The 12,456-nt window shown below is 35.2% G+C and overlaps 1 protein-coding gene across 4 annotated transcripts in view; it reads left to right on the top strand.

The window, feature by feature from the left end:
- Positions 1–12,456, top strand: part of LOC124358936 (NUAK family SNF1-like kinase 1) — a 61,351-nt gene that overhangs the window by 24,337 nt on the left and 24,558 nt on the right. For all 4 annotated transcript variants that reach the window (XR_006922090.1, XM_046811212.1, XM_046811220.1 and 1 more), the window contains exons 7-14: positions 1,142–1,272; positions 2,423–2,544; positions 4,022–4,236; positions 8,791–8,905; positions 9,021–10,051; positions 10,271–10,365; positions 10,596–10,712; positions 11,062–11,193. Coding sequence is in view for 3 of the 4 variants with exons in the window: in XM_046811212.1 (XP_046667168.1) it covers positions 1,142–1,272; positions 2,423–2,544; positions 4,022–4,236; positions 8,791–8,905; positions 9,021–10,051; positions 10,271–10,365; positions 10,596–10,712; positions 11,062–11,193 (1,958 nt within the window). In the remaining variant the exon portion in view is untranslated. The remainder of the gene's footprint in view (positions 1–1,141; positions 1,273–2,422; positions 2,545–4,021; positions 4,237–8,790; positions 8,906–9,020; positions 10,052–10,270; positions 10,366–10,595; positions 10,713–11,061; positions 11,194–12,456) is intronic.

The raw sequence follows: 12,456 nt of genomic DNA, 5'->3' as shown, positions 1-12,456 counted from the left end.
GGTGCAATTTTTAATCATCCTATTATCCCACATGGTGTAAGTTTATTAAGAATTGTGAAAAATAAAATTTTAAATATTAGTTTTTATTTTATTGTAATAATTTCTCAGTATAAGTCCTGAGCAAATATCTTATTAACCATAACACACTGTTATAGTACAAATCTCTTAGTAAAATGGGAGGATTGTTCAAAATTACCACAAAGTTATAATATTACTCATTACAATTTTGAATTAAATGTAATTTGCTTGTGTAAAATGTACTAATTGACCTGAACACAATTTGTTTTTTTAAAGTATCAGTAATATGGGACTTTTAGATAAGTAGGAATTCTGTGTCGTCCACAGCAGAAGATTCCCATACTTCTATATTTTTATACTTAACATAATTGCAACTTTTAGTCCCATGTTAACAACTCTCAACCCTATGCTTGCCACACTCAGCCTTATGCTTGCAACTCTCAGCCCCATGCTTGCAACTCTCAGCCTCATGGTTGTAACTTTTAGCCCCTCGCTTGCAACTCTTACCCCACGCTTACAAATCTCAACCCTTTGATTGCCACACTCAGCACCCACACTTGCAGCTCTCAACTCCCATGCTTGCCACACTCAGCAACCACACTTGCAACTCTCAAACCTAAGATTTCCACACTCAGCACCCACACTTGCAGCTCTCAAATCTAAGATTTCCACACTCAGCACCCACACTTGCAACTCTCAAACCTAAGATTCCACACTCAGCACCCACACTTGCAGCTCTCAACTCCCATGCTTGCCACACTCAGCAACCACACTTGCTACTCTCAAACCTAAGATTTTCACACTCAGCCCCCATGCTTGCAACTCTCAACTCGCATGCTCGCCATTCCCAGCTCCCATACTTACCACTTTCAATCAGTACACCATACACCTGCAACTCTCAGCCTCCAAATTGTACAGATTCTAGAAATTATATAGTAGATGAGAACGAATATTTACCAGTGACACTTGTGTCTTAGTGCTGAATCCGGTTTGTATATATCAAACACACATATAAGTAAATTAATTAAGATAATCTATAGAATAAGGTAAATTCTTTTTACTTGTAGTTTAATTAAAATGCTCTCTACTAAACATCACTCAGTAAACATACTATGCACTGCAGATAGCTGACTTTGGGTTGTCGAACGTGTTTGATGAGAGTCGACTGCTGGGTACATTCTGTGGCAGTCCACTCTATGCCAGCCCAGAGATTGTCAAGGGCACACCCTACCATGGTCCAGAGGTTGATTGCTGGTGAGTTGCCCTCTAGGAACATCTATGTAACACTTAAGAACATATAAAATTGTAAACATTAAAAAGGTTATTCTTGTACGGATTGAGATAAATCAAGAATATAATATATAACTACTTATATAATTAATTTTTGATAATAGCTTCATTTAAATTGTTTTTTTTTTTTGTAAGACCTTAATCATTTTGCGTTTCATGTTTAGTTTTGGTAATTGCTAAAAATTTCAGGGAGCAATATCTTGGTGTCTGGAAATTAGTACAGATGAATGATCTCATCAAAATACGTTCAAAGTTCTGTAAATTAGCTTTATGAATGAAGTGTCTCCATTATTGTAATGGATGTTCCAACCATGAACTTTTCACAAGGTCTGGGATTTCCTGTATCATTGTTTACAAACTGAAACTTTGAAATAATACTCCTGATTTATCGCCCAGCATGTTGTTTTATATTAAAAATTAAATGATCCCTTATCTAGTTATTTTGAAGATAGAACAGAGACATTTTTCAAACACTTAATCTGGAATGTAATTATGATAAAATTTCTTGTAAAAAACCTGTTTCACCATAATTACGCTACACATAACATAGCTGAACTAAACATTTGCATAATTATGCTGTTATATGGCAAGATTTTCCAACCAAAATTCTTGAAACATTCGTTATGATGTTTTGTCAGTAGCAGTTAAATAAATAGTTTATTAACATTAGTCTACTGGAAAATATTTGTTAAAATTAATGATAAACTACCTTTTGATGTTAATAAGTTTCATATTTTTTTATACTGTAACTTAATACAGTGTCTTAATTACTTGATAACCGTAATGTTCTCTCTCTTTAAAAGAAATCTGGCTATTTTATAAGCTCTAATTCAGTGTCACGATCTTTTAAAATTTCTGTATTTTTACTGTATTAATTTATGCACTACTTAAATTAATTTCATCGCTAATTTAAGGACAACTCAATATTTTATAATTGTTTTATGCCCTATGAGTGTGAAGATAGCTATGTGAGTTGTAAGTGAATAATATGTTTTATGCAATTTATTCATCTATATTAAAAACCTTCTGTCTCTAGTCAAGATTTCATTTATGTTAGCTTGAATAAAAATCACACGATGATTCAATCTCATCACTGATGTTTATGTACACACAGGTCGCTAGGAGTGCTATTGTACACTCTAGTATATGGAGCCATGCCATTCGACGGATCAAACTTTAAGAGACTTGTCAGACAGATCTCTCAGGGTGACTACTTTGAGCCCAAAAAAGCTTCTCGTAAGTAAAGAATACAACAGTTTCCTATTGTCCAGTTTTTTTTTAGAATTAAGTTTAAATATGACAATGAAGATTCAGACAGATTGAAAAGAAGATCAGTAGAAGTACTAGGTTGAAACTTTGAGATGAAAAATTTTGGGCATTTTGGTTCAATTAATAGTTATGAAGTAAGAGAGGGTAAAAATTCTCTTCCTTAATCTTGGATTTGAAAATGCCTAATATTGGACTGTTTACACATTTTTTTGTCAATACATCTTTAAATGCATACAATATTGTTTTAATACTAAGTAAAAAAAGAAATGTTGGATATTCATAGGTAATAAAATCTCTGATAATTTTAACCCATTACGGTTGGCAAAAATTTTTGACACCTGGTGGCCAGAGTTGTTTGTAGTGGCAGATGGTGCGGCGGCAGCAGACAGTCTGTAGCATGTACACAGTTCTTTATTGTATTAAATTCTAAAACATAATTTTATACATTTGTTAAAAAAGAAATCTGAAGTAATAAATAGGAAATCCAAATATTTTACACAAATTTATTTAAAACTATTAAGTGAACAAAATATATGTCCAACCAGTGTTTACTATCAAAACTAATGTAATACATCTGAGCTCATTCTACCAGGTGTTTAGTATTACTGTGAACACAACAAAACACTAAACCTAACTGAGAGCACACAAATGCATTTCAGTGGAAATGTAAAGAAATGCAATGGTTATTGCTAAACGAGGATTAGGGGACACATTGTGTGTCTTTTGACCTCTGGTTCGCTGAGTGGGAGTACACACACTGTGCATTTCACCTGCAATGGGTTAATGTTCAGTTACACATTTATATGTATCGCACTGCAGCACCGACTGTGATTAGTCAGCAAGTTCACTCAGCAGTGTTATTCCACCAATCAGTATTTTGTTATTAATTTCTGCTGGTGATAATTTGGATATCTGTGAGAAAGATAGAAGGATTTACAAAATAATAAGATTTTAGTGAATTACACAGTGGACTGGCAGTCTAAGATTCGTACTAAGCAGACAGATGATTACAACTATATAAATATCCATAAATATAACCTACTTTAAAGAACCCTTCAATTGAATAACTAAGAGACCATAAATAGCTAATGCCTTGCATGGTCATGTGTATGGTATTGATACATGACGTAGGACACAATAAGTGCAACTCTGATCTTGTTTGTTAGACTATGATATAAGAAAAATTGTTCTATACTTGTAAGGAACTATACTACTGTTACAAGATAAATAATTATTATTATGTCATTTAATAGTATATATTGAATAGAGTGCCTTTTATAAATTAACCAGTAAATATTAAAGGTTGGCAGTTTTATATACTAGCTTCAGAGACTCTCAAAATGATAATGACAAGACTAAAAACATCATCTTGTTAGATATAGTCAAGGTTTCTTGTTTCAAGATTTGGCATTTTATATTGATTTTGTACTACAAATTGTTGCAGCTGCCTCACCGCTCATCAGAGACATGCTGAACATAAACGCTGGGCGGAGAGCAGACATCACTGCGATCTGTTCCCACTGGTGGATAGATGCTGGTCAATCGGAGGCTTGCCTGGAGGTAGCGGAGGAGTTGGCCAACCAGACGCCGGTACGCCTGGACCTGCTGTTGTGTTTGGCTCCCAGTGGCGACAATGACAAGATGCTTCTAGCGGACCAGGTAAGAATAGGTGAATACACGTAATTGTATGAGTAATATCAGTATGGTCTTAAAGTTCAATGTCAGTGTGGAGAACTAACTCCTTGAAACCCCTTGTATATGAGTATTGTATTTATGATCGAAGTTGAAAATGTTGTAACTGCTTAAATTTCAAGTATATTTAATATGGGATAACGTCATACTTTAAAGTACAGACTTTATTTATATTCTGCTTAGCCATTTTAGCCCATCAAACCATATGTTTAGGGACTATAGTACAATCATTAAATATTGGGAATTGCAGATTACAGTTATCTGTGATTGCTCTTGTTACGAGGGCGGTTTGATAAGTCAGTGACTTTTTGAATTTCCCTCGCAGTAACTTTAAATGCAACAGTGCTGCAGTCAGCTTTAGTCCAATAGTGGACAACTTTCTAATTTTGAATAAGCTGCGTCGTGCAGTTGGTGTTTGATAGACGTTTAAAGCAGATAACCTCATAAATTTTCACGAAAATGGAAAAAAGTGAATTTCGTGTGCTAATTAAGCATTACTTTTTAAGTAAAAAATCCATCACTGATACTAAGGAAAGACTTGATAAATAAATACTATGAGGGCTTGGCACTTTCAATTTCGATGGTTAAGAAGTAGTTTACAAAATTCTGTTGTGGTCGTACCATCAATAGCGTTCAGATCGCCCAAAAGAAGTGATCAAAATCCTGGAATGATATTGGAAAATCGGAGAATGATAGTGCATGAATTGGTTCATGCTGTAGGTATCTCAACTGAATGGGTACATCACATTTTACACGAATATTTGGACATGAAAAAAAATGGGTGCGGCGATTACTCACACTCGACCATAAGCGCAACCATGTGACCATTCCAAAAGAGTGTTTAGCAATGTTCAGCCGTAATCCGGATGAGTTTTGGCGCCGTTTTGTAACTGTGGACAAAACATGGATCTATCACAACACGCCAGAGACCAAGGAACATTCAAAACAGTGGGTTGCTCGGGGTGAACGTAGACTAAAGAAGGCCAAGGTGAGTCTGTCAGCCAACAAGATCATGGCCACAATTTTTTGGCTTGTATGGGATGTCATTAACATTAATTACCTTGAGAAGGGTAAAACCATCACCGGCGAATATTATTCAGAAATCTTTTGGAAAGATTCAATGTTGATTTGTAGCAAACAGGCTGCATTTTGCAAAGAAGAAAGTGTTGTTCCATCAAGACAATGCACATGTGCACACTTGTCTAGTCATGATAGCAAAATTCCATGAATTTGGCTACGGACTGTCACCTCATCCAGCATATTCTCCAGATTTAGCCCTCTGCGACTATTTCCTGTTTCCAAAATCTAAAGAAATGGCTGGTTGATAGGAGATTTGGCTTGAATGAAGAAGTAATTATTGAATAAAATGCCTATTTTGAGAGCCCTGAGAAAACATATTATCTAGAAGAATAAAAAAATTTGAAAAATACTAGACTAAATTTATTGAGCTAAAAGGAAATTATATTAAATAATAAAATGTTTATCTGCTGAAAAAATTTGTTTTATTAAAAAAGTCACTGACATCAAACCGCCCTCTTAGTTCATACTCCAGTCATGTAAACAATGATTTTGACAACAGCTGTTTTTGTAAATATTCTAATTTATTGTTTTTATTCTCATTGTTATGGTTTATGATATTGCCGCAACTACTTATGTTCACACTACTAACACTATTACGGAAACGTATTCAAAATTACGTCAATGGAAAAACCTGGTCTCTGAGACCACGTTTTTGTTTTTGTAGCCTTCTATCACAACACTTAAATATAAATTGAATATAATGGTTACATATTAAAAAAATTAAGTTCTTTTTGTTATATGATATTTATTTTAAGTACATATACAACAAAGTACCATATATTACAACAAAAAATTTGATAAAAAGATCAATTATTTTTCTTTATCATAAATCCAAATCCATCAAAGCTAAAATTTAATTCTGGAACATTTAGATTTAATTAATTTGTTACGTACTACTAATACAATATACTAATAAAAAGGAGGAAACGAGTATCTATGGTAGATAAAGAATCTAAATTACTTGTATTTTGCACATTCTAAACAAATTTTTCTACTACACTCCAAACACACGGGCTTTTTGCAGTCAATGCACATATATGCAGTTTTTCTTTGTTTTGCCCATGGGCAAGTAGAACATGTTTTCCTTTTCTCCATTTTATCAGACGGAACTTGTGGGAGATCGGCTTGAAGCTGTCGGGCTTGAGGCTGTTGATGTGGCTCTGGCTGCCCCTTCACCCATGGTCTTCTCTATGTTCGCCCGTAGTTCTCGTGGAAGGTTGGTGTTCATCAATCTTGCTTGTACATGAGGGGCAATGAGTTGGTAGCCCAAGGCTTTTATGAAGTCAAAGCGTGTCATATCGGGTATGTCCTTGAAACTCATGTACATCACAAATGAATTTATGGTTCCTATGCTCACAAGCCTGTAAAAGACAGCAAGAGGCCAACGCCTGGTTCTACGGCTTGAAGAGTACACTGCACATTTCATGTCGAGAAGATCTACTCCACATTTTGTACTGTTGTAGTACAAAATAATTTCTGGCTTTTTCTTCTCTTCATTGTATTGAGCAGTGTGATGCATACTTGATGCTAATATAACAGCTCGATTCTTTTTAGGAACATAGCTTAGAAGAGTCATTTTTGGTCGGAATCCATAGATGGAAGAACCAGGAGGTCAATTAGGGTTCGGCAGAAATTCTTCAGGAATTTGTTTTTTGTCTTTTTTCATTGTACCTACGTAAGTCAATTTCCTCTTCAACAGTTCATCTATTACTTCAATGGAGGTGAACCAGTTATCAGCCGTTACATTCCTGTTGGATCCCTGGATAGGGCGACACAGACGGACTACGGATTGCGTAGGAAAGCTCAACTCTTTCTCAGATTCTGTTACTCCTAAGCTGTCACTTCCTTTGCCTGTGTAAATGTAAGCATTCAGCAAGTATGATGTCTTGGCATCCGCTAAACACATTACTTTAATGTCATATTTTTTTGGTTTTTTTGGCATGTAGACCTTATGATTCCATCTTCCTCTAAATGGTACTAACGTTTCATCCACCGTTACTCTTCAGATGATACACAATAATTTCTCTGGCAGTTAGATATGAATTTAGTGAATAGTGCACCAAGCAGTTTTATCGGTTCTCAATCTTTCAGTGAGTGTATTAGCATCGTCAAATCTCAAACAAGCAATTAAAACTAAATATCGTTTTTCAGACATTTTATTAGAAAATATAGGTCGACTGAAAGAGCCTTTGGAAAACATAGATAGTATTTTCTCATCATTTGACTTCAGAATTGAAGAAAGCATAATTATACCTAGAAGTGCGTTTATCTCGTTTTTTTAGTATCCCTGTAGTTACTTTTATTCGTTTTGTCTCCCAATTTTGGAATTTGACTCTGCAATTTTTTGTTTGTATTTACTACAATAGTGTCTATCATCTCATCATCAAATAAAAGATTCCAAACCTCTGTTATCTTTGGTTTGTTCCCTAATGCTCTAGCGCCACCCCTAACACCTGGCAAACCAGTTCTAATGATATTTCTGGCAGGAGTTCTCACCTGAGTAATAGGCTGTTTTGAAGTCCATGCATTGGGAGGTCCAAATTCAGTTTTCTTTGACCTTTCAAGAAAGAAAATCGGTAAGGCAGCATCAGGTTGAATATTTTCTAGAGAAACGTTTTGATTACCAGGATTTGGCAGAGCGTAATCATCTTGGTCACGATCTAGTAGTGCTTCTTCATCTGCTGAATCTTCTGATGATTCTTCTGGTACCACAGGCTCCCTCGTAGCAGCTTCTTCCTCGGACAGTATGTAATCGGGGTCTTCGTCAGAATCGTCAACTTCTTCAAAACTTTCGGCTGAATCGACATCACTTTCATAGTCCAATAACCTACGTATCCTGTCACTATAATCTGGGTCACTAGTGTTCACTGATCTACTGATACTTGGCCGGTCCATTTTCGTCTCAAATACCCACCACACGTTATAAGAAACACCTTATAAGAAAGATCGCTACGCGCACAACGTTCACGGAAACGCCTGGTCACACAGACCGTGTAGGTTTTGACTAGTGGTACGTCAAGGTCAAATGCTTTGCCGAAACTGATCAATATTTGTAGTGGGTGGTAGAGGGGGGTGAGGGAGGCAGCTACTGAGCTGACCAGACCCCACGCTCGCGCCGTGTTGCCAATACAACAGAAAAAAATTTCCCCAGTGCGTGAGAGACCGCGGTTTCCATAAGAGTGTTAAAATTGTTTTCTCTTGCTATTTATCAATGTTTTACATGACTTTATAATTGCTTAAATATTAATATTGTCACTTAAAATCACACAATAATTATATCTGTTATTTAGGTACTCTGTAATGTTTATTGGTATGAAAAAAATATTCTGGAAAAACTTGAAATTGCGTTTATAACATTGACTAGCCAACTAAACTTTAACTGTGATTGGAAGTAATTTTTATTTAATTCTTTCAGACACCAATATTTCGTATTTGTTTCAGCCGCCAATACAGGAGGCCACCGATAGACCTCTGAGGTCTCAATCTCTCAGTAGCCTCGCCACCGCTCAGGTACAACCTGACTTCTTACCAGAACCTGCATCCAGTCAGAGCAGACGTAAGTCAAACTTTTGCATGATCATTGCATTTAGTTTAATGCAGAAAAAAATTGTGTAAATATTTTTAAAATATTACTTTTAAGATCAAAGATTTAATAGAATATTCTTTTTCAGGAGACACAGAAAGTAGGAGCAAGAGGAAAGAGGAAGGTGGAAGTGTTAAAAGAAAAGAAAGGTCGAGAAGTAGAAGAGAAAGGTCGAGTAGTAGAAGTAGAAGGGATGATTCTACTCCTGAACCTGATTCTGTATCAGAGAAACCCAAAAGGCGATCTGTGAAGTCAAAGAAAAGCAGCAGTGAGGGTTTGGTATTAGAACAGCCTAAAGAGGAAGTTCTCCAACCAAAGATAGCAGAAGTTGAAGAAGACTTAGCAAAATCCAGTGAAACGATCCTCGCACCAACAACGCCAGTTGATGAAGTTCCTAAAGCGAAATCTCCTGTGCCTTCAGATGAAGTTGTAATAGAAGAGATTAAATCTGAGGAGCCAGAGACACCTTCAACTCCAGTACATGAAGTTTTTAAACAGCCGTCTCCATTGGCTTCCCCAGTACCAACAACCCCCACCACACCCACACAGCCTATGGCTTTCTCACTACCTGCAGAGAAAATAGAAGATAAAACACCTGAAGAAGAAAAACCTACAAAGCCCATGGAAAGAAGAAAATCAAAAATATTTGAAACAGCTGAAAAATTCAATAAAATAGGTACAGCTGAAGCCCAACCAAAACCTCAACCAAAGAAAATGGTTTTACCTGGTGTAAAAGTAAGCGATGCCAAGAAAGCATATGAAAGAAGGTCATCATTGGCATCATCAACTAACTTTATTCGAGGTTCAGCTTCAAGAAAAAGTTTATCAGGTGAATCGAGTTTGTCTCCTCCAGCTGTTGAAGATGCCAAGTTCTCCCTGGCATCTTCAGTAGCATTGAACAAACTGGTTGAGAATGTGGAGAGGCTTTCTAAAATGGAAGATGAAAAAGAGAAGGAGAAGGAAAGTAGTGTAGAAACACCAACGGAAACAAAGGTACCAGAGCAACCTCCCAAACCAAGTCCTGAAAGAATTATTGAAGTAAAAAGAGAAGAACCAAAGGTTGAAGAAAGTGCCAAGCCTGAAGAAGAAACAAGGAAGAAAGTAAAAACAGCCATTCAGGTAAGAAGAAAGATTAGCAAATGTTTTCAAATGTACGTGAATAAAAGCAATTAAACTATTTAAGTTTTAACTTACTTCTTTATAAACTTAAATCTATGTAATTGTATATTAAATTACTATGAACTTAAGAGCAAAACTAATTTGTTATGTTTCAGAATTTTAAACATTTACACATTTACATTTACAAGATTTACATTTAACAAATAAACATGTGTCTAGGTTATCGGTAATGCCATTACAGAAGGCATTGGCGAGTCTAAAGCTGCCACATTGCCAAGGAGACGGACATCTAGAGCAGAGATTAAACTGGCCATGTGAGTGGATTTGTTTTGAATTAATAATATAAATTGCTATGAATATAGTAATATAATTAACCGCTAACCTTATTTATTATTTTCAAGTCTGAAGAAAACTGTGTATTATTAAAATCAACATTCAGTAAAAGAATTATTTTCAGTTCAATTAGTTAATTTAAAGTAGAAGTTTAAAAGATGCTACCAGATTGGAAAGCTATAACCTGAGTAAAATTTATGTATGTATGCAGGCCACCGACAAAACCAGCTGAGTTCCGCAGTGAGGTGGAGCACATGGTTGGGTCACCAGTGGCTGTGCAAAGGTCAGAAGTTAAGTTTCCAGTAGCTGCACCTCAGTCCACCCCTCGGTAACTCACCAACACTTCATAATCTAAGATTTATGTAATAGTTTCAATTGTTTGTAATCTTGATTTTCTTTCATCAACCACTTATCAGATCGCTAAATATTGAGTTTTATTTTTATTCAAGTGTAAAAAATGTGTCCAGACACTTTTAAGAGGCTTTTTGAAATTTATTTGGTCCTCAATCAATTACGTATGGCAAATATTGCTAACATTATTTTCCAGGTCATTACAGATATCCCAATCGACCAATTAAACCATTCTAAAATTTGATATACGAAACAAGTATTAGTTTGTGTGTATTGTGTAAAATTGTACTTGTAATTTCTGTAACTGATGGTACTGTGTTGTATAGATCTGCTGGCAGACAGGGTAGCACGCCACGTGAGTATATTGTACCAATACAACTGGAACAGGACACAGCTGTCAAGCCCCCGCCCCCTCCGTCTGCCTCGCAACGTCCTGTCAGTCGCACCAGTTCCAAGAGGTAAGTCAGAATTTGAAAGAACTAATACGTGTCTAATTCTCGCTGGGTAATATATTTGTAAAGATTATTTTTACACATGTTCCTTAATCAAGGTCATTGATTATTGAAAAGTGTTGGATAAATTTTAAAAATCACCAAAATATTGTAATGATTTAGCATTGAGGAACAATCTATATATATAAAAATGAAACTGTTCGTGTGTAACAGCATCACTCACAAACGGCTGGACGGATTCGCCTAATTTTTTTTAAAATTTGTTCGTCTTGATCTGTAGAAGGTTATAGGATACTTTTTATCCCTTTCCCGATTCAGGATTCCGCCCCACTGGTTACAGAAATACCCGTAAGAAATGCATTGCAGCAAAGATATGTTATTAAGTGAAAGAGTCTTTTCAAATTTTTAATCAGCTGTTCTTTGTAAACATATATAATGCGACAAAAAATATATTTATATATAAATTTCTTTACACTTATAGTTTTAAAGCATATAGTAAGCTTAAGAGAAACGACAAATTTTGTTTAAACTGTTTCTGCAATCATAATATATAAAAATGAATGTTTGTGTGTTTGTCCTTTATAGACTCAGAAACTATTGGACCGATCACTATGAAAATTTGTATTTTTCTATGTAGAAGGTTTATACGCAATGCCCATTGATGTAACTAACCACCAGGCTGTACTGCAAGATATAAAAGTTATCAAAGCGCCTGCACATTATAAACTGCAATTACAACACAGTAGTTACGTATATTAAAATATCCAAACACTATTTGAAGGCAAAGAAATATACGGGCAAAGCTTAAGAGACGCGTGCGAAGCCGCGGGAAACAGCTAGTTACATAATAATTTTTCTATAAACAGAATATTAAAATAAATTGTAAGAAAATTTAGATTTTACCCAAAAAGAGTTGTTTTGCATATATAATGGTAGAAGAAATTTAACCCTCCGAGTGGCGGTACTTTTTCTCCAAGTCTCGGGATATTTTTACTGATTTTGTATGTTCGCAAAAGAAAATTTATATAAAATACTGTACATTATATAAGAATGCCATATCATACATCGATTTAAACTACATAACACACAGAATAGAATGGTAATAATATGAAACACTTACCTTGGATTGGTGTAAAAAACAAATGGGTTAATTCCAAAAATAAAAATTCAAATTTTTTTGTTTTATGTTAGGCTGAGTAAATGTTCCTAAATTTAATTTTTTGACACAAATCCAAAATAGCCATTTTGTTTATAATTTAATTCTGTAAA

This window comes from Homalodisca vitripennis, chromosome 1 (genome assembly GCF_021130785.1).
Source record: "Homalodisca vitripennis isolate AUS2020 chromosome 1, UT_GWSS_2.1, whole genome shotgun sequence".
Taxonomy (NCBI): Eukaryota; Metazoa; Arthropoda; class Insecta; order Hemiptera; family Cicadellidae; genus Homalodisca; species Homalodisca vitripennis.
The sequence above is the reverse complement of the archived record's forward strand: the minus strand, read 5'-3'. Positions and strand labels throughout refer to the sequence as shown.